The 25,009-nt window shown below is 52.8% G+C and overlaps 3 protein-coding genes across 8 annotated transcripts; all 3 read left to right on the top strand.

The window, feature by feature from the left end:
• Positions 1-1,058: 1,058 nt before the first annotated feature.
• Positions 1,059-5,364, top strand: LOC133268558 (flavin-containing monooxygenase 5-like). Its single transcript, XM_061451836.1, has 9 exons — positions 1,059-1,167; positions 1,606-1,762; positions 1,976-2,164; positions 2,247-2,409; positions 2,656-2,798; positions 3,209-3,408; positions 3,759-4,108; positions 4,297-4,369; positions 4,613-5,364. Exons 2-9 carry the CDS (start codon positions 1,631-1,633, stop codon positions 4,956-4,958), a joined length of 1,596 nt encoding a protein of 531 aa, XP_061307820.1. The 5' UTR covers positions 1,059-1,167; positions 1,606-1,630; the 3' UTR covers positions 4,959-5,364.
• Positions 5,365-6,890: 1,526 nt separating this feature from the next.
• LOC133268559 (flavin-containing monooxygenase 5-like) lies at positions 6,891-10,276 on the top strand. The gene is given in 7 exon segments (XM_061451837.1): positions 6,891-7,238; positions 7,321-7,483; positions 8,258-8,400; positions 8,620-8,819; positions 8,920-9,269; positions 9,683-9,755; positions 9,839-10,276. Coding segments are annotated over 7 exon segments (1,410 nt in total). The 5' UTR covers positions 6,891-7,115; the 3' UTR covers positions 10,197-10,276.
• Positions 10,277-16,826: 6,550 nt separating this feature from the next.
• PRKAB2 (protein kinase AMP-activated non-catalytic subunit beta 2) lies at positions 16,827-25,005 on the top strand. 6 transcript variants are annotated; one of them, XM_061451843.1, is made up of 9 exons: positions 16,835-16,941; positions 18,215-18,431; positions 19,691-19,867; positions 20,070-20,236; positions 21,076-21,169; positions 21,758-21,872; positions 23,091-23,224; positions 23,535-23,603; positions 24,078-25,005. In XM_061451843.1, exons 3-9 carry the CDS (start codon positions 19,706-19,708, stop codon positions 24,153-24,155), a joined length of 819 nt encoding a protein of 272 aa, XP_061307827.1. In that variant the 5' UTR covers positions 16,835-16,941; positions 18,215-18,431; positions 19,691-19,705; the 3' UTR covers positions 24,156-25,005. The 6 variants fall into 6 exon arrangements, with proteins under 6 accessions (XP_061307823.1, XP_061307827.1, XP_061307825.1 ...); XM_061451841.1 differs by having other exon boundaries at positions 24,012-25,005; XM_061451842.1 differs by having other exon boundaries at positions 21,758-21,878.
• Positions 25,006-25,009: the final 4 nt, after the last annotated feature.

The following is a 25,009-nucleotide window of genomic DNA, read 5'->3' as shown; positions in this document are numbered from 1 at the left end:
CACACGTGCACACACATGCAAACGTGAGGCAAAACAGCCTCACTCAGGGTAGTCACAGTGGCACAGTTCAGTGTCACCCTCATCTCCTGCATGCAGGCCCCACTGCTGGGTAGCTGGGGACATGCAGCAGTGATTGGGTTCCTGGCCACTACAAGCCAGAGCCACACAGCTGCCGGCTATCAGGGCACTCAGCATCCACAAGCTTTTGTTTTCAACGCCATGACCTGCCAAAATCCGCAGCATGGCCGCATCTCAGCCCTGAGCCCAGGAATTCCCATGGCAGCGTCAGCATCGTTATGCGCTCACAGGTCCTCCTGAGCCCTTTGCGCGAGCAGGCACAGGCAGGAGGTGTGGCAGGGCAGCAGGGAGTACCTGTAGGTCATATCAGCAAGCACGTTTTATGACAGCCCAGCTGATCTCAGTCAGGCTGGGGAAGCCCCCGAAGTGCCATCCCTAACCAAGTGGCACCGTGCACCCCCGCTGTGACCCACCAGGCTCCGCACAACCCCCAAGTGTGTTTTGCCCCAGGACAAGACTCTCCAGCATCCCTGCCACCACCACAGTCCTGCAGGAAACGGCCGCCCAGAAAGTAGCCATCATTGGTGCCGGTGCCTCCGGCCTATGTGCCCTGAAATGCTGCCTGGATGAGGGGCTGGTACCCACCTGCTTTGAGAGGAGCAGAGACATCGGGGGTCTCTGGCTTTTTGAGGTAAGCCCCGCGCTGTGTCAGCCTGGCCCTTGGTGCCTGCATGGACAGGACATGTTGATAATTACAGAGTTAAAAGTACAGAGCAGCATTTGTTTACTTGGTATTCTCACCATGGGGACCTGCTGCATCTCTGCCTGGCCTGTAACCCCATGTCCCTGCAGTTTCCCTGTGCTGCAATTCCTGGAAAGGTGCCTGGTATGGTTGGTTAGCTCTCCCCTCTGAACCTGTGGCGAGGAACACTGCCGGAAAAGCCAAGCAGGCGTCTGGCCCAACCGGTTGCTGGCTTCCTCTGCTCTGCGTGGGAGGAGTGACCAAGTGGGAGGCCCCAGTCACAGCTGACGTGCACCATAAAGCCAGGCCAGCGTCAGGCATCCAAGTCTGGGACAACTGAGCACAGATCTTCACTGACTCCCTGCCAGCCGCTTGCATTCCCTGGGCTGCTGAACCCACAGCTGCAGGTCAGTGGAGGGGGTGCTGGTGGGTGCCAGCATGCAGCAGGTGCTGGTATGGAACCATCAGCATTTACCGTGGGGAAGGTGGAGGGCAAGGTGCAGATTCAGGGGCTGTGTCCACCACGGTGGGAGCCATGGGTCCTCGCAGGAGGGCATGACACTCCAGCATGCCTCCATTGCTTGGACATGCCATGAGGGGGGAGATTTCAAGGATCCATATCTCGTGATAGCACTTCTTCCAGGTGTCTGGATGTAAGCACTGCAATGGTAAAAACCCCTGCATTGACCCGGTTCCTGCTACTGGAGCAGAGGGATAGCTGTACTCAGAGTCCCAGACAAAACTTTGGGGCCTGCCCCTAAGCTTGTGACCATTTTGGGGCAGAGGACGAAACTGCACAGCTGCAACCTGTGCCTCTAAACCCCCTTCTCCGGCACTGTCTCTAGGCAGAGACCAGAGGTGGAGGGCAGAATGGCAAAGAGGGTGGCCATCATTGGAGGGGGCAGCAGCGGCCTGTGCGCCATCAAAGCCTGCCTGCAGGAGTCACTGGAGCCCGTCTGCTTCGAGAGGAGTGGGGACATTGGAGGGCTCTGGAGGTTTGAGGTAAACCCTGCTGGCCACATGTCTTGCTGTGGGTCAGCACTGCAGCAGCTGGGGGATCAGTGGCTGCTGCTGGGGTGACATGCAGCTGGCTGTGGCAGGGTCCTGATGGCGAGCTGAGGGCAGGGGCTCCGCATAAACAGCCACCACATCAGCCCCAGCCATCCGTCCCCATCATGGTGCCTCACCACACAAGGCCATGCCCTGCTCCTGCAGGAACATCCCGAGGAGGGCCGCGCCAGCATCTACCGCTCTGTCATCATAAACACCTCCAAGGAGATGACGTGCTTCAGCAACTTCCCCATACCTGAGGACTTCCCCAACTACATGCACAACTCCAAGATCATGGAGTACTTCCGCATGTACGCCCAGCACTTCGACCTGCTGCGCCACATCCGATTCAGGGTGAGAGCCGCCAGGGTCTGGGCTGAGCAGTGGAACAGAGCCGGGGCACAGGGTGCCTGACGCCCGCTCCCCCTGCACCCAGACCAGTGTGTGCCATGTATCCAAACGCCCCGACTTCGCCGCCACGGGCCAGTGGGAGGTGGTGACGGAGAGGGAAGGGAAGCAGGAGGCGGCCGTGTTTGATGCTGTGCTGGTGTGCACCGGGCACCACACTGAGGCCCACCTTCCGCTGAGCACCTTCCCAGGTACTGCCCCACACCCGGCTATGAGGAGAGACCCCAGAAAGCTTGGCTGTGGCAGTCCCTATTCTCCCTATTGCTCTTCCTTCTGGCCTCAGCATTTCCCTGCCTTGAGGCAGCTCCAGGAGAGCTCTCATGCTCCCCAGGAAAGGGTCTGCCAGGGCCAGAGACACCTCCACAACTCAGTGTTTCAGGAGGTGACCCTCCAGCCCAGCGCCCAGGAAGCCAAGCATCCCTCCTCCCTGCCCACAGGAATCAACAACTTCAAGGGCCACTACATCCATAGCCGAGACTACAAGGACACTCGGGACTTCACAGACAAGAGGGTCGTTGTCATTGGGATCGGGAATTCAGGGGCAGACCTGGCCGTGGAGATTAGCCAAACTGCCAAGCAGGTGAGCAGCAGGATTGGGGTCCCAGTGGCCAGGGCAGCGCCTCGTGGGACACTGCCAGCTCCACAAGGACACCGGCACAAACATGCTGGCACAGGCACTGCTCTGTCCTGGTACTCACTGCAGCTGGCGGTGCTGGCTCCCACTATCCCAGCCTTCGTCAGCTGAGACTCGATCCTGTATGGATACCCCAATTTCCATCTCTGAGTCCTGGACTGGGGCTGCCCTTGGACCGCTCCCTACTTCCCTGCCCCTGCTAGGTGCTGACCACCAGCTCTCTCTTCCCTCCTGGTCTTTGCTGAGTGCTTGGCCAGCAGGAAGAGGACCTACCCTGGGGCAGGCACGTGTCTCCCCTGTGCAGCCCCTCAGCACCTGTAAAGCCTTCAGGAGGCAACGCTTACTTCCTTGCCCAGGTCTTCCTCAGCACCCGCCGTGGAGCTTGGATCTTCAACCGTGTTGGAGATGAGGGCTACCCCATCGACACAATCATCACCACCCGCACCAACGCGTTCCTGAAGAAGCTGCTGAGCCAGTCCATGGTGAGCAGCTCTGTGGAGAAGCAGCTGAACGCCAGGTTCAACCACTCACTCTACGGCCTGAAGCCAAAGCACAGGTGCCAGCAAATGCTCCCCCTTCCCAGGAGGGACCCTCTGCCTCCCGCGTGTCCAGCACTGCTCAGCCATTCCCATGCTCTGTGTGCCTGAGCTGGGCCAAGGCACCAGCCCTGGAAACCTGGTTAATAGCTGTGTGGTGCCCAGGCAATGCTCCGGGGAGCCACCACGGCCCCTTCCAGGGAACCTTGGTGCGGTGAAGCGGTACCTGCCAAGCAACCCTGTGGGAACAGCCCCACTGGAAATGAGCATCCCTGTGGACCCACATCCCCAGAGCAGGGAGCCATGGCTGGAGCACAGCACTGAGCAGAGACACCCACCGCAGAACTCTCATGGCTCCTTGTGCTTTCAGGGTCCTTGACCAAAAACCAACCATCAACGACGACCTGCCCAATCGCATCATTTCGGGCAGGGTGCTGGTGAAGCCAAACATCCAGGAATTCACAGAGACATCTGCCATCTTTGAAGATGGTACCCGGGAAGACATTGACGCTGTGGTCTTTGCCACGGGATACAGCTTTTCCTTCCCCTTCCTCGAAGGCTGCGTGAAGGTGGTGGAGAACCAGATTTCCCTCTACAAATTTATGTTCCCCCCTGACCTAGAAAAGCCAACACTGGCTTTCATCGGCCTCATCCAGCCGCTGGGTGCCATCATGCCCATCTCCGAGCTCCAGTGTCGCTGGGCCACCCGCATCTTCAAGGGTAAGCGAGACAAACCTCCCCTGTGGCTGCAGCCTAAGCCAGCACCCCTGGAGCTGGGTTAAAAGGTGCCCAGCCATGGCTGGGAGGAAGCAGCTGGCTGTGCCATCCTGGCAGAAGCCAATGGCATGGCCAACGTACATCCCAGCCGTTGTTGCCAGCACTGCCACGCTGTGGCTTATCCTCCCTAGGCTTGAACAAGCTTCCCCCACGACACTGCATGGAGGCGGATATCAAGCAGAAGAGAGAAGCAATGGCAAAACAGTAAGATCCCCCTGGGAACAGGGAGGGCACTCTTTTGGGTACAGCTGAGGTTGGGCATCTGTCCTGTCCTGTGCTGCTTCCAGGCACACTTGGCATTGCCAAAAAATGGCAGGGATGTGCTCAGCTGCTCTAAACCCACCCTTCTGATCCTTCCCAATGGTAGTCCATTCAGTACCACCTTGCTGGCGTGCGAGGCATCTGCCAGTTCTGCCTCTACCACCCGCTCACCCTCCATGTCCACAGGTACGTGAAGAGCCAGCGGCACACCATCCAGGTGGATTACATCCCCTACATGGATGAGCTCGCCTGCCAGGTGGGGGTCAAGCCCAACCTGCTCACCCTCTTCCTCTCCGACCCCAAGCTGGCGCTGGAGGTAGCCTTTGGGCCCTGCACACCATACCAGTACCGCCTCCGGGGCCCGGGCAAGTGGGCCGGTGCCAGGGAGGCCATCCTCACCCAGCGGCAGCGCATCATCAAGCCCCTGCAGACGCGGCTCGTGGAGGAGCACCCACCAGCTCCTGCCTTGCCCCTCTTCTTCAAGCTGGTTGGAGCTGTGGCCATCCTCGCCATCGGTTTTGCTTACTTTTAGGTGACCCACAAGTGTGCAAAGGGATGTGCCGGGCATGCGGGCTGTTCATCCCCTGCCCCCTAGTAACCTGTGCACCCCAGTGCTGGCAGGACCCCTCCTCCTGCCCCACATGGCCCCGCTGTGGCCACAAGCCCAAGATGCACAGAGCCTCCACAGCTCGCGAAATAACACCCCAGTGCCCGGTCTCCGCCTTTCCCCAGGAAGCCACAGCCAGGGGCAGAAGAGGAAACCTGCTCACGCACACAGTAAAATCCAGTCCCTCTCAGCCTGCTCGTTCAACCCAGTAGGGACACACCAGGCTTTTCTGTCACCTCTAACCCAGCCATGCGACCACTGGCACACTCACACAAGAGCTGAGCGGCAAAGGCACAGCAGACTTCCTAACTGGATAAATGCGTTAAACAGAGACAGGTGTCTTTCCCGTTATTGGCATCACCATGATACCCTGTGCGCCCACAGGACTCACACGGCTTTGAGGTTGCCTCAAGCCCACACCCCATGGCAGCACACGCTGCACACGTGCACACACATGCAAACGTGAGGCAAAACAGCCTCACTCAGGGTAGTCACAGTGGCACAGTTCAGTGTCACCCTCATCTCCTGCATGCAGGCCCCACTGCTGGGTAGCTGGGGACATGCAGCAGTGATTGGGTTCCTGGCCACTACAAGCCAGAGCCACACAGCTGCCGGCTATCAGGGCACTCAGCATCCACAAGCTTTTGTTTTCAACGCCATGACCTGCCAAAATCCGCAGCATGGCCGCATCACAGCCCTGAGCCCAGGAATTCCCATGGCAGCGTCAGCATCGTTATGCGCTCACAGGTCCTCCTGAGCCCTTTGCGCGAGCAGGCACAGGCAGGAGGTGTGGCAGGGCAGCAGGGAGTACCTGTAGGTCATATCAGCAAGCACGTTTTATGACAGCCCAGCTGATCTCAGTCAGGCTGGGGAAGCCCCCGAAGTGCCATCCCTAACCAAGTGGCACCGTGCACCCCCGCTGTGACCCACCAGGCTCCGCACAACCCCCACGTGTGTTTTGCCCCAGGACAAGACTCTCCAGCATCCCTGCCACCACCACAGCCCTGCTCTGTGCCAGCCTGCCCCACACTAGCAGCACAGCCAGCATTGGAATTGATTATTGGCAGGTAATGAAGCACCTCTCCCCTACTTTGCATATATATGACTATGAAACCACATGAAAGACAAAGTGCTGTGACATCGGGAGGCTCATGTCCTTTCACAAGCCCTTTCTTCACAGTCTCATCCACCCCTTCCCCTGCTGGTTTGTTCTTTGCCTCCTCCATTCCTTCCCCACCCACCCTTTTCCCAACTGACCCCACTGTCTATCCCAGTCCCAGTCCCTGTCCTGACGAGCCCTTGTCTGGAAGTCCAACTTCTTCCTCTCGCTGCTTCTGTGGTACTCACCCATGCAGAAGTAACGAGCACTTCCTCCTCTGTTGCTTTGGCTCTCCCTTCATTAGGGGAAACCCCAGAGCTCATTTCTGCCCCCACCTATTGAAGCTGTTTGTTGACTTTTCCCCTGGAAACCCACCAAGATGACAAGCCTTTCACAATGTCCTGATACACAGTGGTAAAGCCTGGGAGGGGTACACACCACACCAAGCCACAATGGGTTTTTAGTTGCCCCAGTTACAGTCCACTGGTTCTGCCCATGGTGGGTCAGAAAAAGGACTGAGGAAGCAGAGCTAGGGCAGCAGCACCCAGCTGCTGGGGCAGAGACTCATCAGGCAGGATTGGCCACATAGCTGGAAGAGCAGGAGTTGGCTCAGGAACTGGTGAGACCTGATGTGGCAGCTGGGGCAATGACATCATGGACAGCTTCAGGAATGCCCTGCCTCATCAGGGGCAGGGGTGGGAGCAGGGAAACTGAGGCACGAGACCCCACCACACGCTGATACCACTCATGGCCCTCTTCCCTTTTATGTGGGGTGGGCAGTCACATGCATAGGAGTGCTAAGTGGAGGGGTAGGTGCAATCACCTGTGGCTTAACCCTGCACCGGCAGGCACAGTGAGGCACCAGGCAGGCAGCCCTGGGGTCCCTGGCCAGTGCCAAGCCATGCCCCACTACCACAGGAGCACTCCGAGGAGGGCTGCGCCAGCATCTACCAATTTGTCATCACAACACCTCCAAGGAGACGATGTGCTTCAGCGACTTCCCCATACCTGAGGACTCCCCCAACTACATGCACAACTCCAAGATCATGGAGTACTTCCGCATGTATGCCCAGCACTTCGACCTGCTGCGCCACATCCGATTCAGGGTGAGAGCCGCCAGGGTCGGGGCTGAGCAGTGGAACAGGGCCGGGGCACAGGGTGCCTGACGCCCGCTCCCCCTGCACCCAGACCAGCGTGTGCTGCGTGTCCAAGCGCCCTGAATTCACCTCCACGGGGCAGTGGGAGGTGGTGATGGAGAGCGAGGGGAAGCAGGAGGCGGCCGTCTTTGATGCTGTGCTGGTGTGCACCGGGCACCACACTGAGGCCCACCTTCCGCTGAGCGCCTTCCCAGGTACTGCCCTGCGGACTGCTTGTTTGGTCCTTGACACCCCTGGGACCACCCTCCTCTTCAGCTTAGTCCCCACTCCACCCTGGCTACTGCCAAAATGCTCCCACTGAATAACACACCAGGCAGGATTACACGAGCATGCTGCTGTCCCACCTATCTTGGTGGTCTCTCCTAGGTGCCTCTTCCTGTGCCATCAGCACCTGACCAAAGTGCCTTGCTGGCAAGGCTCACTTCTGCCAGCTCATCTCCCCCATCAGCAACTGGCTCCCTGAGCTGCTGGCCATGCACCTGCTGGGCTCTCCAGCACTGCGGCAAGGCTTGAGAATTTGGTGCTGGTGTTAGCCTTCTACTGTTGGTGCCAGGCAAAAATGCCTGGAGGGCTTTCAGCCGTGGAGACCCTATCTGGCTGGGGAACAGGTTGGAGTACACCATCACCAGGGTCTGGCAGGCACAGGTCACAGCTGCTCCTCTGCCCCAGCACCTAGCACCAGGCAGGAACTGCAGGACAATTCTGGGATGGGAGTATGGAGGTCTTCAGTCCAAACCCTGCTGCAAGCCAGCCTAGCCCCAAAGCCAGAGCAGGATACTCAGGGCCACACTGAGCATCTCCGAGGCTGGAGATGCCATCACCTCTCTGGGCATCATTCCAGGGCCACACCGCTGCTGCTGGTCACCCTGTTCCCAACCTGTTCTCAAAACACACCACCAGTCTGAGCAGGGGGACAGCCACCCCCTACTCCACATCCCTGCCTAGCACGGCTTCTCTATCTCTCCCAGGACTGGAAAAGTTTGAGGGCTGGTACCTGCACAGATGGGACTTCAAGAGACCGCAGTCCTTCTCAGGGAAGCGGGTAGTCATGGTTCACAGTGGGCATTCAGGCATCGACATCGTGGTGGAGCTGAGCCACGCAGCTGAGCAGGTGTGTTGTGAGAGCCACCAGGACCAAGCAACCCCTTGCCATCCCTTGCAGGATCCCCGCCCTCCAGCACCCGGCCACAAGCACCCACCCCCTCTCGATGGGGATGGCTGTTGTGGTCCCAGAAGCTTTGCTGGGATCCCTGTCCAAGGAACATGGTGAGACTCCAACCCTGTCCTGAGGGTACTGCCACATCACCACCTCTCCTCTCCTTCCTTCCAGGTCTTCCTCAGCACCAAGTGTGGGACCTAGGTGCTGCACTGGGTAGCAGATGGGAGGTGTCCCTTCGACTTTTCCTATCTCAGCTGCTTCATACAGCTCTTCCAAAGCCTGCTGCCTCAAAAAGCCATCAGTTTTCTCTTGGAGAAGAAGCTGAATGCCCACTTCGACCATGAGCTCTATGGCCTGAGGCCCCAGCACCAGTGGGTGCCTTGACAGCACCCCAGCTGCCTGCTCCATGAAGTCCATCCTGCTGCCTATCCCACTGCTGGGGCACACACAAGGTCTGCCTGTGCCTTCCAGGGTCTTTGACCAACACCTGACCATCAACAACGACCTGCCCAACCGCATCATTTTGGGCAGGATGCTGGTGAAGCCAAACATCCAGGAATTCATAGAGACATCTGCCATCTTTGAAGATGGTACCAGGGAAGACATTGACACTGTGGTCTTCACCACAGGATACAGCTTTTTCTTCCCCTTCCTCGAAGGCTGCGTGAAGGTGGTAGAGAACCATATTTCCCTCTACAAATTCATGTTCCCCCCTGACCTGGAGAAGCCAACACTGGCTTTCATCGGCTTCATAGAGCCCCTGGGTGCCATCATGCCCATCTCTGAGCTCCAATGTCACTGGGCCACCTGTGTCTTCAAGGGTAAGCAAGACAGTCTGGGGGGAATTCAGATGGGCTCCCCCAGACATGGCAAGGCTAAGTTGTTCAGTTGGTGGCATCCCTTCACACACTGCTTTCCCCCCATCACCTTTTGATCTTCATTTTGCTGCTTCTTGGAGACAAAAACCAGCATTGCATTTTGCAACAAGCATAACACTGATCTTCTCTTGTGGGAGCCACTAACAGGTCCCATTGCCTGCAAACCACCTTCTCCCTTTCTTTTTCTGCTGTTACTTTTTTCGCCCATGCCTCACACTTTGCTCGTAATGTGGTAGCATGTCCCTGAAGCCTAAGAGGTTTCCATGTGCAAGCAAAGGCCAGGCTGGGCTGCAGAACCAGCCAGACTGTGATAGGAGCACAGCCTTTCCTCCCAGCTACAGCCTCCTCTTCCCCAGGGCTGCAGGACCTGCTGCCATCCACTGACATGCTGGCTGACATTCTGCAAACCAAGGAGAAAATGGCCAAGCGGTAAGGAAGCTGTGCAGGCATCAGCCCTGCCACTGTCACCCCTGTGCCCACCTGCCAAACCTGCCCAGTCTCCCTGCCCACAGGCACGTGAAGAGCCAGCGGCACACCATCCAGGTGGATTACATCCCCTACATGGATGAGCTCGCCTGCCAGGTGGGGGTCAAGCCCAATCTGCTCACCCTCTTCCTCACCAACCCCAAGCTGGCACTGGAGGTAGCCTTTGGGCCCTGCACACCATACCAGTACCGCCTGCGGGGCCTGGGCAAGTGGGCCGGTGCCAGGGAGGCCATCCTCACTCAGCAGCAGCGTGTGCTCAGGCCCCTGCAAGGCAATGCTGGGGACCGCCCTGCCCGCTCCAGAACCACATCCCACATCTTCAAGGTCTTTTTCAGCATCAGGTTGATTGTGGCCACCCTTGTGTATGTCTTGCTCTCTTCTTAACCTAAAATGAACAACCGGGTTCTCCTGGCAATCTGCTTCCTTTTCTTTGGGCTATAGTGTTTCTGTTGTCTCTTGCTAGGTCTGCCACTGATGCAAAGGGTTAACAAATATACAGGGGGGTTAAGGTTGAGCCACTTGCTTAACAATGTTACTGCTTGCTCATGCTTATCCTACATGGTATTTGCAATGTACAAGGGGATAGGTCACACCGCTTACTTAACAATATCAATTGGAAAAGCAATGGAAAATTCATGAATTCTTATGTATGCCTAACTAACTCCCCAAAAGCTCTCCTAGGGAGAGATTTACTGGAACACTTGGAAGTGACCATTTCTTTCAAAGGAGGCGAGATCACTTTGAAAGTAAACAACCAACAATATATATATAAAAAAAAAAAAAAGTTAAGTTTAGTTTTGGTTACTAACTAAGTCAAGGAAGAAGTCAGGAAAGATATACTGGATCAGGTATTCCCAGGGATATGGGATACGAACATACCTGGAAGGGCCAAAAATGCACCCCCGATATAGATAAAGCTCAAGGAGGGAAAACAGCCAGTCAGAATTAAGCAATACCCCTGAACAAGGAAAATAGGGAAGGAATTCGCACAGTAATTGCCTACAATTAAGACTGCTAAAGGAGTGCCAGTCTGATTTTAACACCCCTATTTTACCTGTTCATAAACCTGACAAGCCATATTGAGTGGTACGGGACTTATGAACTGTTAACAAAATAACTGAAGGTCTTTACCGTGTGGTAGCAAATCCATATACCCTATTAACATGCTTGACACCAGAACTAACTTGATTTACTGTTTTAGATCTGAAAGATACCTTCTTTTGCCTCCCTCTCCATGAAACCAGACAGAAAATCTTTGAATTTAAATGAGAAAGCCCTAAGAGTGGGCACAAAACCCAGCTCATGTGGACGGTACTGCCTCAAAAACTTAAGAACAGTCCCACCCTGTTTGGAAAACAGCTTTCAAAAGACTTAAGAATCCTAGGAGGCTCTGCCAGAAGAAAGGAAGTTATTGCAGTACGTAGACAACATCTTAATAGCCATCCAGACAGAAGAGGCCTGTGTTGCCTGGATGGTAAGCCTCTTAAATTTTCTGGAACTCCACGGATATAGGGTATCCAAGAAAAAAAACCAAATAGTAAAACAAAAATGATTTACCTAGAATATAAAATTACTGCTCAACAGCGAACACTGGAACAAGACTGAAAAGAGACAATATATCAAACACCAAAACCCCAGACGGTGAATGAATTATGGATAGTGTAGATTGTGGATCTACAATTATAAACTAATTGTTAAGCCTCTATATGCACTTATTGCCAATGGAAACAGAAACCTCCAGTGGACAAAGGAGGCCACATGGGCCTTCGACCAGCTGAAGAATGCTCTCATGTCAGCTCCAGCTCTAGGACTTCCAGACGTGAGTAAACCATTCTTTCTATTCTCCCATGAGAAAAAAAGAGATTGCTTTGGGAATACTGACACAGAACTTGGCAGAAAATAACTGCGCTAGTATCCCATACAGTGTCTGCAGTGCTGGAAATGAAAGGCGGACATTGGCTTTCCCCTCAAAGGTTCCTGAAATGTCAAGTCGTCGTAGTGGAACAAGATGATGTAGAGATTGTGGTAACTAACATTATCGACTCAGCTTCTTTCCTCAGTGGAAACGAAGGAGAACCGGTACACCACGATTACCTAAAAATCATTGAAGCCACATACGCCAGCCGTCCAAACCTGAAAGACACCCCTTTGGACGATGCAGAAACCTGGTTCACTGATGGGAGCAACTATGTCATCGGTGGAAAACAACATGCTGGATATGCAGTTACCACTAGCAGAGAGGTAATAGAATATGAACCTTTACCAATAAACACCTCTGCACAAAAAGTGGAATTAATTACTCTAACTAGAGCCTTAGAAATAGCAAGAGGATAAATATAAACAGCTATACAGACTCAAGTTATGCATTCAGGGTTGTACATGCACATGGAGCCATTTGGAAAGAAAGAGGACTGTTGAACTCAGAAGGAAAAAGCATCAGACATGCACAGGAAATAATGAGACTGTTGGAAGCGGTCCAACTACTTGAAAAGGTAGCAATTATGCACATCAAGGCACACCAGAAGGTGAGCTCAGAATTGGAGGAGGGAAATGACCTGGCGGACAGAGAGGAAAAAGAAGCGGCAAAAGGTGCGATGACAATAGAAGGGGCCCTAATTCCGGATGGGAAAATTTCCCTGGAAGGTAAGCCAAATTATAATAAGGAAGATCAAAACTTGATTACAGATCAAGGTGGAACCTTCAATGAGGAAGTGTGGGCTAGCACAGCACAGGGAAAAATAATAGTCCCCTCTTCCCTGTTACGGTCCCTAGTAAGAAATGAAATCAAAAAACACATTGTGGGGTGGATGCCCTACATAAATATCTAATAAGAAAAATTATGGCTAGAAACCTGTATGCCACTATCCAACAAGTAACTCATCAATGTGATCTTTGCCTCCAAACAAATCCCCAAAACAACCATAAGCCAAAAATAGGCCAAACTGGGAGAGGTAATGGACCAGGACAACAATGGCAGATTGACTTCACAGAACTGCCAAGAAAAGGGGGGTATAGATATTTGTTGGTGTTAACAGATACCTCTTCAGGTTGGCCAGAAGCCTTTCCAACTAGAACTGCAAAGGCCTGAGAAGTAACAAAAGCACTATTATAAGAAATAATACCACGCTTCAGAGTCCCAGACACTATGTCTTCTGACAGGGGACCACACTTCATTTCAAATGTGGTACAACAAATTAATAAGCATTTGGATATTAATTGGCAACTACATACTCCTTACCACCCCCAAATGAGTGGTCAAGTGGAAAAAACGAATCATCTAATTAAACAGCAAATTGTAAAATTAGGCCAGGAAGCCAGTCTACCGTGCCCCCAGCCACTCCCACTGGCCTTATTGAGAATTAGAACTAAACCAAAACCACAAGAAGGGTTGAGTCCTTTCGAAATTCTATATGGAAGACCATATGGGGTTCAGCAAGGAACATCTCCCCAGATGGGGGAGGAAATCATGAATACCTATATAATAGAATTAGGAAAACAACTCAGAAAGATTGAAAAACATGTGGCTGGAACACGGAGCAGGGGACTGGATAGCCCAGTACATAACATACAACCTGGAGATTATGTATATATAAAATCCTTCAAACCTGCAGGCAAAGAAAATCTTGAACCAAGGTGAAAAGGACCATTTCAGGTATTACTTACGACTTTCATGACTGTTAAAATCAAAGAACAGAACACCTGGATTCATCATATTCGAGTTAAGAAAGCTTCGAAGGCCCCTTGGAAAGTGACACTAGGCAGTAATAAGTTAAAACTAAAATTTATTCGAACGAGATAAATAGAAATGCTAAAAATTGTTTTATACGTAATCATTATATGCCATGGGGGGAAGGAATCTGATCTGTGGGATCCTGGATATACTGGATATATGGGTTCACAATTAAGTATTCAGCATCTAACCCTGTCTATAATAGTTTTACATGGTAATCAAACAGACCACCCATCTCCTTCTAAACCAGAAGATCAAAGAATAATTCAAAGGACTGTGGGAGAGACAATCAGGGTAGGATGTCAGTTAAATTATAAGAAAGAGAATATAATATGTAGAACACTAAAAGGCAAGAATAAAATTACCTATAGGTAACCAACTCAAATTAGTATAACTACCCTGACTAATAAACAGGTAACAATTTGTAACCAAATGAATAAAACAGATTGCTGGCATAATTTTACGTTAACACAGAATGTTGAGGTAGTTTGTCTCTGGGCTCAAATCCAAACTCCAAAAATTAGCACCCGAGTCCCAACTAACTTTGAACCCAAAATCTACAAAATAGGCCCATATGTAATAAGGAATACAGGCCAACAACAAATAATTTTTAACCCAGAATGGTCCCTTAAGAGTGTTGAGTTAACACGCAAATCAATATCTCCAAAACCCAACCAGGTTGTTTGTCTTTCATAAAGACATCCTCTGAAGGCTGGACATCATGGTTACAAAAGCAAGAACCTTTTAAGGATAGGGTACAAAGAGATCTAACTGTAATACTAGGAACAGGTTTAGGGGTCCTAAATGGGATTGATTCAGAAACATTAATGAATAAACTGGCCACTGCAACTAGCGAGCTAACAAAATTAAGGCAGCCCCTGCAGTCTTCCTTATTGGCATTAGGAACTAGCCAAAGGCAGATCTCAAAAATACTACCGAAATGGAAAAGAACTGAGGAACAGGACCATAAATTAATTCTAGACACACTTGGGATAGCTCAGGATAATATATCCTTAGCTCTAAATTGTAGACAAGCACAACTGTGGATGCACTCTATAGCTGCCTTAATTATCAAGGAAAGGAGTGAGGGCGTTTTTCCTGTTGAATTTCAAAAAGTTGTCTGGGATAATGCTAATGATTTGGAAAGAAAGCTTCAATCTTGGTGGACCCTAGTAAATTTCACCTATAACCCCACTACAAACATAGCTACAGCTTTTGTGCTCACTATACGAAATGCCACTATTTATGTTATTTACCCCATTATTGCATTAAGTTTAAACCATGAAGGAGCAATTCTTTACCCCTTCGAGCATAGAATGTGGGCTCGAATGGTAGATATGAAATGGCAGACTGTAAATTTAGAGTCTTGCATTACACGAGAACAACAAGGATTTATTTGTGAAGGCAACACAATTGATGCTGAGGACATATGCCTTGGTGTGGAGCAAGGCATCTGTCATTTTGAAGCTCATCTAGATATTACTCAGAAAACTGTAATTATATATACTGGCCAAAGTGGAAAGAAAATCTTAATTACTGTACATCATGATACAGAGAAAATAAATAACGTTCTTCTAAGGATAAGGCAAGACACAAATCACCATTGGTGGAATATACTTTTTGGGTAGTCACCCACCGCAACTGGCGTTCTAAATACGTTACTTCACCCTATCATTGTTCTTTTAATATTACTTGGTATAAGCTTCATATTCTCTATTGTGTTATTTGTTTGGAATTGGAGAATGTTGCAACTAGTAACAGCTCTGACTTCGTTGTCAAAGGTACATAGTAAAGCACTAAAAAATACCTTTCGTATAAGTTCACTAGGAGAAAAATCTATATATTAGTAAAAGAATTTACTAACTTTATAGAAAAGGGGGGACTGATGCAAAGGGTTAACATAGGTACAGGGGGGTTAGGGTTGAGCCACTTGCTTAACAATGTTACTGCTTGCTCATGCTTATCCTACATGGTATTTGCAATGTGCAAGGGGATAGGTCACACCGCTTACTTAACAACGTTACTGCTTGCTCATGCTTATCATCATACTTGCAATGTACCAGGGGATAGATCAGGACGCTTGCTTAACAATATCATTGCTCACTCATGATTATGTCAGGACAAGATATAAGGACATTATTATCAAGAAGTAGGGACCGTGTCTTGATTCCCATCCTTTGGACGCCTCCATGTATGCTAGAACTAGAGATAAAGACATAGCTATCGTTAAGAAGTAGGGACTGTGACTTGATTCCCGTCCTTTGGACACCTAGGCCGGCTGAAATTAGCTCTGCGCTTTGGACAAAGGCCAAGCCTCCAGAGAGCATGCATAACAATCAGAGGTAAAAAAGTTCAGGCTCGAGGAAGACTCATTTACTTCAACTCGAGACCCTCGCTCACGACCACTAGGAGGCACTGCGCAAGCGCAAAGGACTTCTTAGCTCATTATAAGCAGGAATAGGACATGAATGAATATGTGTGTTGCGCAACATCATGCATATGTATAACCTTAGAGGATAAATATAAAGGGGAAACAATGCTGAGGTGTGAGTGCTTTTGGAGGAGTTATCCCCCATGTGCCTCAGTGCTGAATAAAATGCATACCTACTTTACAACTTTAAGGTGTTGTGGAGTTTATCTGCGCATCACCACCACATGAAGAGGCACAAAGAGGCTTGGTTCCTTGAGACAAGAGGTTCAAAGAACCAAACCTTTGGTTCCTTGAAGGCAAAACAGACCAGACAGCCTGGTCTGTCTCGCCTTCCGGCTGCACCAGGGCCACAACAGGTCTTGTCAGGGGCAGCCCCGAGGGCAGGAATCACTCTGCGAGCTCTGCCTGTGGGTTGATCGGCAGAGAGGTGATGGGGCAACAGGGAACTTGATCAACAACGACACTTTGGGAAACGGGCAATAAAGCTAGTCCCCATGCAGAGGGGACTAGGGATCATGCTGTGTGGGCTGTCTCCGTCGCTGCTGTCCGTCCCAAGGCATCTGTCCTGTCCACACCGGGCCTGTCCAGCTCGCAGGCAGCACCGTGGCCATTGCCCCCCTCAGCCAGCCTGCCCAGCCCCGCAGACATTCCTGAACCCGCCACCTCGGGGCCACAGCCCTGCCCTCAACCAATATGGCCGCCCGCCGGCTGCGGCGCGGATGAAGCCGCGCAGCCCTCGGTGCGCCAGGCCCGCCGCCCTTCACAACAACGAGCGAAGCCGCCCTCAACAAACATGGCGGCTGCCCGGCAGCGGGAAAGCGGGTCCGCGGGAGGGAGGGAGGGAGTGGGGGCGCGGCCACAGAACGGCGCGCGGGGGCGGGCCAGAGCGCCCCGCAGAGGCTGGTGGCGGCGGCGGTGGGGGTGTCGCCATTTTGGACGGAGGCGGAGAGCGGGGCGGTGGTGGCCAGGTAGGGCTGCGGTCGGGAGCGGGGGCTGTCGGCGGGTGTCCCGGCGGGCCAGGCTGAGGGTGGGCGGAAGGCGGCTGGCCCGGCGCTGCTTCCCGAGTGCTGCTGCGGGAGACGGCGGGTGAGGCTTGGCTGGGCATCCCCATGGGTGACAGCGCGGTGGGTAACGGTGGCCTGGACCCCTCATTGGTGGCCGTGGCCTGCAGCCGGCTCGGAGCACCTCAAGAGCACCCTGTCTCGAGCCGGTGCGGCCAGCTTCTCCTAAGGGCCGTGGCAGGCACCCATCAGGGAAGGAGGGCGGGTGGCGGCCCTGCATGCCGTGACAGCTCTAACAGCGCTTCGCGGAGCCCTCATGACAGCCCTGCCAACGCCACTGCTTGGCAGAGCCTTCACCCCAGTCATGCCTGCTTGGCAGGATCCAGAGGAGGGAGGCTTTCTTATTCCCGGTTTCCCAGCTCATTCCCTTAACCTTATGGCAACCTCTCGGCTAAGCTCTGGTTTCCTTCTCTGAATGAGGGAGGCAGGAGAGTCTGGGCAAATCAGGCTTCCCTGGGTACCTGCAGCACCAAGAGGTGTCTGCCAAGCAGGCTGTGGGCAACTGAGAGTGCTGAACAAAGACCCCCATCTCTCCAAAATAAACCTCAGCCTGGCTGCTGGTGATACCCAGTCCAGGTCACTGGCTGGGTGGGAGAGGCAGCAAGTGTGACACATCTCAGGGGGAACTGGTGTATTTCGTGTGTCCAGGTCAGAAGCAAAGTGGGGAGGCGGGGCTGGTTGAAGCCGAAGGGGCTTTGTGATCCAGCAGGCAGGCACCCACCTTATTGCAGACTGTAGCTGGCAGCAGCTTGCTGCCAGACTGGGAGCAGACATGCTGAGACGCTGTGGAGGTTTGCTTGGGTTTTGGTATGGGCAGTGTTGCCATCAGTGACTTGAACATAGTTGTGTCACACCATCAGAGCATGCTGTGCTACAAGGGTTTGTCTGAATGCAAGAGCTGTAGAAGTTAATTCAGTAAAGCCAAGTGTCGCAGACTATGCTCAGGGAGCTCACTGTCCCAGCGAAGCAGGGTGCCTACGTGTGTGATGCAGGAGGTGGGGTGGGCTTGTCTGCATGGGGTTTCTGATACCATGCACCAGAAAGAAGCCAGCACTTGGGAGGAACCTCAGGAAATGTTAGGATAGCGTAACCTGCAAGAGACAGCAAGAAGGAATGAATTCCTTTTAGAGACAAGAAAGGAAAGCTTTCACATCTGTTAACACCTGCATGTATCTCTCAGGTCTGTCTTGGTACAAGAGGATGTTCAGCATTTCCTACCTTCCTCCCTGTAGATGAGAAGTAAGGGAGCCTTAGTGGAGATACTGGGGAAGAAGCTCCTCAACAGCAGGTCTAGTGGCACAGGGATAGATTTTATGAGAAGCTGGCTGAGCCTCCTCCAGGGCAGAGGGGGAAGATGTCAGAGCAAGTGGTGCAGCTCATCTGACCTGGATCTTCAGGTATGCTTGATCCTCACTGAGAGGGGGGGTGGTACGGGTTAGCTGTCCTCTCAGACTGACTTTTAGCCCTCAGGATTTAAGAAATACTTTAGTAATTGCTCTGTAATGTTCTAAAGCCTGGCTTTGGCTGGCAGCCTTGCCTGGCACCCTTCATATAACTTGATCTTCTAAACAAATCCCTAAATGTCGCAGCTAAGTGCACGAAGCAATGCTGGCTGTCCTCTTGCCTTGCCCTGCAGCACCCATGATCAGTGTGGTAAGCTGAAAAATTAGCCTGTGAAGGGGCAAGAATCACAGTCCAGCTGCTGGAAACTGGGTAAGGCTTGAAGAGTCCCATGCAGCTTGCAGTGGCTTTGTTGTTTGTCCCAAGAGGTGTGTAGTTGTTCTTGGCTTTGTGCTATATGACCAGTTCTCCTCTTTTGCCTTCTCTGAGCTGGGTGATATTGGGGATGACAGCCCATCTCCAGCTGCACGGTGGCACTGAGGCAGCTGGGTGGCCCTTCTCTCATTCTGGACTCCAGGTGGCCAGGCAGATGCCAGAATGCACAGGGTAGTGCCACTGGTTAGGTTCACAAGCAGAACTCACTGTGCTGCAGCTGACAGGGTGGCTTGCCTGGTGAATCATAAGTGAATTCTGTTGAGAGCTGAGCTTTTTTCACACACCACGGCATTAACCCCACACCTTGGCCAAGCTCCACCTTGGGTGATTCAATTCAGACACTTCAACTGCTCCCTGTCACCATTGCCAGGCGCAAGGCTCTGCTCTTCTGCCTGCAAGCTCTTGGAGGCTTGGGATCTGTTAAACAGCTGCTACTTTCACTCTTTGTCTGTTTTCCTGCTGTATGTAGGGGATTTGTATGTGGAGCTTGACTGTAAGACTGTGAAAGAGGCTTTGTTCACACCAAGCAGTTGATTTGCCAGTAAAGGTTGCTTTATTTTGCCCATCAGACCCTCTACTATGCTGGCTGCTGAGACCTCGTATGGGGTACAGAGTAACGAGTATGTGTTTTGGAATATAACAGTTACGAATGTAACTAGAGTGATGGTTCATAAGGATATGGCTATAATTAGGTCAAGCTGTCTTGTTTATTGAATTCCCATTCAGCTCCCAAACTTGGCAGTGGAAATGAACTTTGGGCCTTTTTTAGGATTGCTGTCAGTCTCTGCTGGCAAAGAACACTGGGAATGACATCCTTGCTCCTCACCTCGCTGCCAGAGCCTGTGGGCACAGGCACACTGCCATCTTCTCTCTCTCACAGGGGAGCTGAACTGCCATGGGGAACACCACCAGTGAGCGAGTGTCAGGGGAGCGCCACAGCTCCAAGTCCCACCGCTCAGATGGCTCCGGTGCCACCCACCCTGCCAAGGAGCACCCACACAAGATCATGGTGGGCAGCACTGACGACCCCAATGTTTTCAGCTCCCATGATTCCAAGGTAGGGGCTAGCCACTGCCTTCCCTGTCCTGCCCTTTGGGCTCTGTGCTCCCAGCCACGTGAGGGGCCTATGGAGAGTTGGGGAACTAGAGGTGCTCTGCAGTGCTCTTGTCTGGGATGTGCAGCTGGGCTGTAGAGGCCAGGAGGGAGTGAATGTGGTCCCGGTTGTCTCTCTGTCTTGGGCTCTATTTTTCTTACCTCAGATTCCTGGGGATAAGGAGTTTGTGTCATGGCAGCCGGATCTGGAGGAGTCAGTGAAACCATCTCAACAGGCTCGTCCCACTGTCATCCGCTGGGCTGATGGAGGCAAAGAGGTCTTCATCTCTGGATCTTTCAACAACTGGAGCACCAAGATCCCACTCATCAAGAGGTAGCCTGTCCCTTGGGTCACTCTTAATTCTCCTCTGCTCCATCATGGGAAGTGTTTCGCCTTCTCTGTGCTGGCGGCTGTTCCCTTGCTCACCCGTCTTGTCTATGTTCACCCAGGCTGGAGGGTCTGAGCACAGATATGTAGTCAGCTTCTTCCCTGGGTGGTGCTGATAAGTTGTACAACAGAGGGACAGGACAGGATGGGCCACTTTGTTTGCCCAGCTTGATGTCACACAGAAGCTTGTCCCAGCAGCAGAGCCCTACGCAGTTATCTTCTGGAAGCTGTCAGCTCTTTGCTTGGCTGTGGCCTTACCCCCTGCCTAGTTGTGTTGTTGCCGGGGGGGTTGTTTGTTTGTCCCTCACATATCTTCCTGCCCTAATGATGTTCTTGTCATTCCACAATACATGACCCTGGGCATAATCCCAGCAAATTGCCTGGAATGGGTTTATCTCAATTGTGGATTTTACAGACAGAGCTGCTGCACTTGCTATCCTCATCCTGCAGTACCAGCACAGGGTTAGATGCTTTTCCCATGCATCCTCCCAGATGTGTCTTGCAGAGGCTGTCTGTAACATCAACTTTCTCTGGACATGTGGGGCTGGACTGCCTCCTGTGCACTCCTTCCAGCTGGGCTTCTGAGGGGCTGAGCCACGCTAGTACTCTGAATGCTCACACTTGTTGTGTTGTGCCTCAGATCACTGACAATGAGCAAGCCTAACCCTGCATGAAGGCGTGGTGGTAGAGGGGCTGACAGTGCATGTTTTCTGGGACCCCGTGGAAGAGCACCATCCAGAGTATCAACAGGGTAATGCTGTTGCACCTCTCTTCTCTCTGCACAGCCACAATGACTTTGTCGCTATCCTGGACCTCCCAGAAGGAGAACACCAGTACAAATTTTTTGTGGATGGCCAGTGGGTCCATGACCCATCTGAGGTAATGCTCAAAGCTTTATCCCTGGAGACCTTGACTTCTGCAGGATACTAGACACGATGTAACTGCAACAGATGGGGGAAAAGGAATAGCAGAAGGTGTCTGCTGAAACAAAAGGGGCATCTCAATCCCATGAGTTCTTTCAGAGGCTGGCTCCTCTGGGCTTAGACATGCCATATAGGGAAGTTTCGGGGAGGTGCTGAGGGGCAGGAAAACACCGGAAAGCCTTTAATTCTTATTGAAAATTAGCTGCATGGGAAGATGGGCTATGGGGTCAGCATTCACCTGGAGGTTCTTCTCCAAAATGAATTGTGGTAGCAGCAGGGGACGGAGAGGACGCTTACTTACCCATTGGCATGTAGCAGGGTGGAGGATGAAAACAGGACGTGATGTAGGAGCATGGGAGTAAAGGGAAATCCTCCCAGTGTAAACAGCAGTGATCTGCAAGCATAAAGCAGAGCTAGATACTGGCTGCCTGTGCTCTGAGGTAATGGTGCAGCAAAGACAGCTTGGGTGGGAGGATCTAGGAAGTATTGAGTGTTCTTTGGTGGGAGATGAACATAGGAAGACTCTTACCTCAGTTCTCTCCAGCCTGTGGTCACCAGCCAGATGGGGACGATTAACAACCTGATTCACGTCAAGAAGTCTGACTTTGAGGTGTTTGATGCTTTGAAGGTGGATTCCCTGGAGAGCTCAGAAACCTCAGGTCGGGGTGAGTTTTTATACATTAGAGCTTTGCATGTGCTATTTTCCGCATCCTCTGTGCTGACACTCCCTGCTCTGGGTGTGAACACACCCCCTGAGCAGAGGTAGGGGCCTGCACCTGTGAAGAACAGTGTTTGGCAGTGTGTCCTCAGCAGCCTGCAGCTGAGTCCTTGTCCCTGTAGAGGGACTGTGCTGGTGTAACTTGTTCTGTGCTAGCACCATCGCAGAGCAGGGTCCTTGCCTGTGCATGGCTGAGGAGGCCGTTTCAGACTGGTGAACTCTGGGAACATCAGCCCGTTCTGTCTGCTCAACTGTAAGTCATGTGATCTGGGGTACAAGCTAGGTGAGAGCAGGATCTGGGTTATTTTCAGCAGCTACTCTTGCTTTTCATGCCAAGGTAATTTGTACTGGTGCTAGCTCATCTCAAGCCTCCCTCTCCACTTGTGTTACAGCAGCAGGTTAGGTTACCGTGCAGACACCGGCACTGCTGGCTTGGTGTGTAATGCTAGCAGGTAGCTCAGTTGTGTTCCAGTCCAGAGCCCTCTGCTGTCTGCCATCCCTGGTATAAACCCTGTTTCGGACAGAGCTCAGCTCCACAGCCTTGCCCAGCCTGGGCAGGAGATACTTCATTGCAGCCAGCAAGCAGCAGCACCTCCAGGGAGGTGGAGCCCTTCTTGGATGCTTGTTGTTCCAAAATGATCGAGTCAGATGTGGTCGGAAGGTACATCCAGTCCAGCTTCTAGTGACCACAAGCTCCCGTGGTTCCTCACATGGGTTGAGCAGCTGCTCTGTCTAGACCTCCCATTTGCCCTTTCTGGGACCTCCTCATCAGGCAGTCCTGCAGCACTGAGAGCATGCAGGCGTGCTGCTTGCTGTGCCCCTGCTGCACAAGGTACCGTTCTGGGCCAAGCTGGCTGCTTTTTACAGGTAGAGGGACCCAACTGTGCTGAGGGCTGTGTGCAGGGGTCTTGGGGTGGCTTCCACAGGTTGCTTTCTTTGTGTCAATGCACATACCAGCTTACAGTCCTGCTTGGAAATGCCCAGGACTCACCTGGCTGCTTTTTCCATTGTGAAAAGGATGAGCTGTTACTGTAGGATACATGGGCATGGCTCATGGAAGATGTTTGTGCCTGAAAGACCCTGCTGGATCCTTCTTAGCTTCTTGGGAAGCCAGGCCTGCTTCAGCCATTTCATGTCTCCTTCTTTCTCTTATCTTTAGACTTGTCAAGCTCACCACCTGGACCTTATGGCCAAGAATTGTATGTATACCGGCCTGAGGAGCGCTTCAAATCCCCACCCATCCTCCCACCTCACCTCCTCCAGGTCATCCTGAACAAGGACACCAATATCTCGGTGGGTACCATCATACTGCCCACACACAGGGAGCCATAGTGGGGTTGGAAGGGGAGTCCTGTCTGCAGGGACCCTGTTCTCCCCTTGGCTGGAGCCTCACCCTTGGCATTTCCTGGGAAAAGCATCACATTTCCATTAACAACGCTGGTTTGGCTCCTTACTCAGCCTGGTGCTTAGCTGAGTTCTGTTCCCGTTCAGAACAGCCAGAGACACCAGCAACTCAGATTGCCTGAGATGGCAGCTCCCTGTGGTGGCTGGAGCTGGGGGGTCAGGGCTCTGCTGTTCCTCTGTGACACTCCTCTTCTCCTAGTGTGACCCAGCACTGCTGCCCGAACCCAACCATGTCATGCTCAATCACCTCTACGCACTGTCCATCAAGGTAAGGACAGGTCCCCTGAGGCTGCTGGGTGAGGGAAGTGAAGCTGCTGTAGCTCCCAGGAGCCTGCAGCACTTGCAGGGAGCAGACAACAGGGGGCTGGAGATGGTGGTGCAGGGGTCAAAGGAGCCACACAAGGACAGCTTAGCTGCCTGGTGAAGTGTGGTGTGTGCAGGGGTGTAGGCTGTGGCTTCCTTACAGTTCTCTTTAGCTGCCTCCCTGCAGCCTGATGGAACTGGGCAGCCCTGGGCAATCCTGCTGTATACCAGACCCTTCCTTTGCACTCCTTGTCACGGGTGTTGCACATGTCTTGCTGGCTCTGAGACTCAGGAGAATAGGGACAGGCTGGGCAGCTCCTCAGGCTTGCAGAGCCCTCTTCCTGATGGCGGCTGTGGGGTGCCCCACTCCCAGGTTGGCACAGCCAGGCTGCACTGGGCTATCCCCCTCCTGCTCCCACTGACGCTGTGCCTCTCGCAGGATGGCGTGATGGTGCTCAGTGCCACACACCGCTACAAGAAGAAGTATGTCACCACGCTGCTGTACAAGCCCATCTGAGCTGGGGCCTCACCCGCCCCCCACGCAGGACACCAAACGCCGCTTTGTCTGCACACACTGGGCCACAGGACTGTGCAAGAACTGACCGCTGGCTCCAGCCTCGAACGTGGCAGGGACGTGAGCCCTGGCAATGAGCCCAGGGCCACTGCAGCTTGTGACACTGTCCGATCCTACTGGTGTGGTTTGATTTAACCCATGGTTTCTGCTCACCTACAGCTCCCCTTGGCTTCTCTGAGTCTCTGGGGCCACTTTTGCTGCTCACCAGAACACCTTTTCCTTGTGCCCAGCATGGAAAAGGCTTCACCTGCCCATCTTGTCCAGCCTGCACAGGCCCCACGGTGGTCCTGGCAGTGCTTCCAGGAACATGTCCTATCTGCTGAAGGTTGCTGTGCTGTCCTGGTGATGAGCTTCCAAGGCCACCTTGATCCCTACAGGCTGTGGGACAACGCAGCCTGCCCCATCCTGCAGCCCTGGCTATGGTGCTGCCCCACTCCTTGTGCTCACTAGCTTTGAGGAAGGGCTCTCAGCCCTGGCTGCAGCTCCAACCCTCTGCCAGGTTCAGCATTGAGCCAGCAGGAGGGAGGGTGCAGCTGGACTGGATGCAGCCACGCTTACCTGCCACTGGGACAGCACCGTCAAGGACTGAACGCACAGTCCCCAACATCGAGTGCTTCTGCAGGGAATGGCTGACTTCGTCACAGCCAGAGGGACACCGTGCACGCCATGCTGGAGGGGCCTGGGAAGAGCGGAGCAGGGCACGTATCCCAGGACCCTGGCTACACTGCTTGCTGCCAGCGCAGTGCCACACAACAGGGTTTTCTCTATTTATTACAGTATTTATTGATCTCGATGCT

Source organism: Pezoporus flaviventris, unplaced genomic scaffold (assembly GCF_033815535.1).
Source record: "Pezoporus flaviventris isolate CSIRO_AGI_PZ_B2104156 unplaced genomic scaffold, CSIRO_AGI_Pfla_v1 ptg000013l, whole genome shotgun sequence".
Classification (NCBI taxonomy): domain Eukaryota; kingdom Metazoa; phylum Chordata; class Aves; order Psittaciformes; family Psittacidae; genus Pezoporus; species Pezoporus flaviventris.
This window is presented reverse-complemented; position numbering and strand designations above follow the sequence as displayed.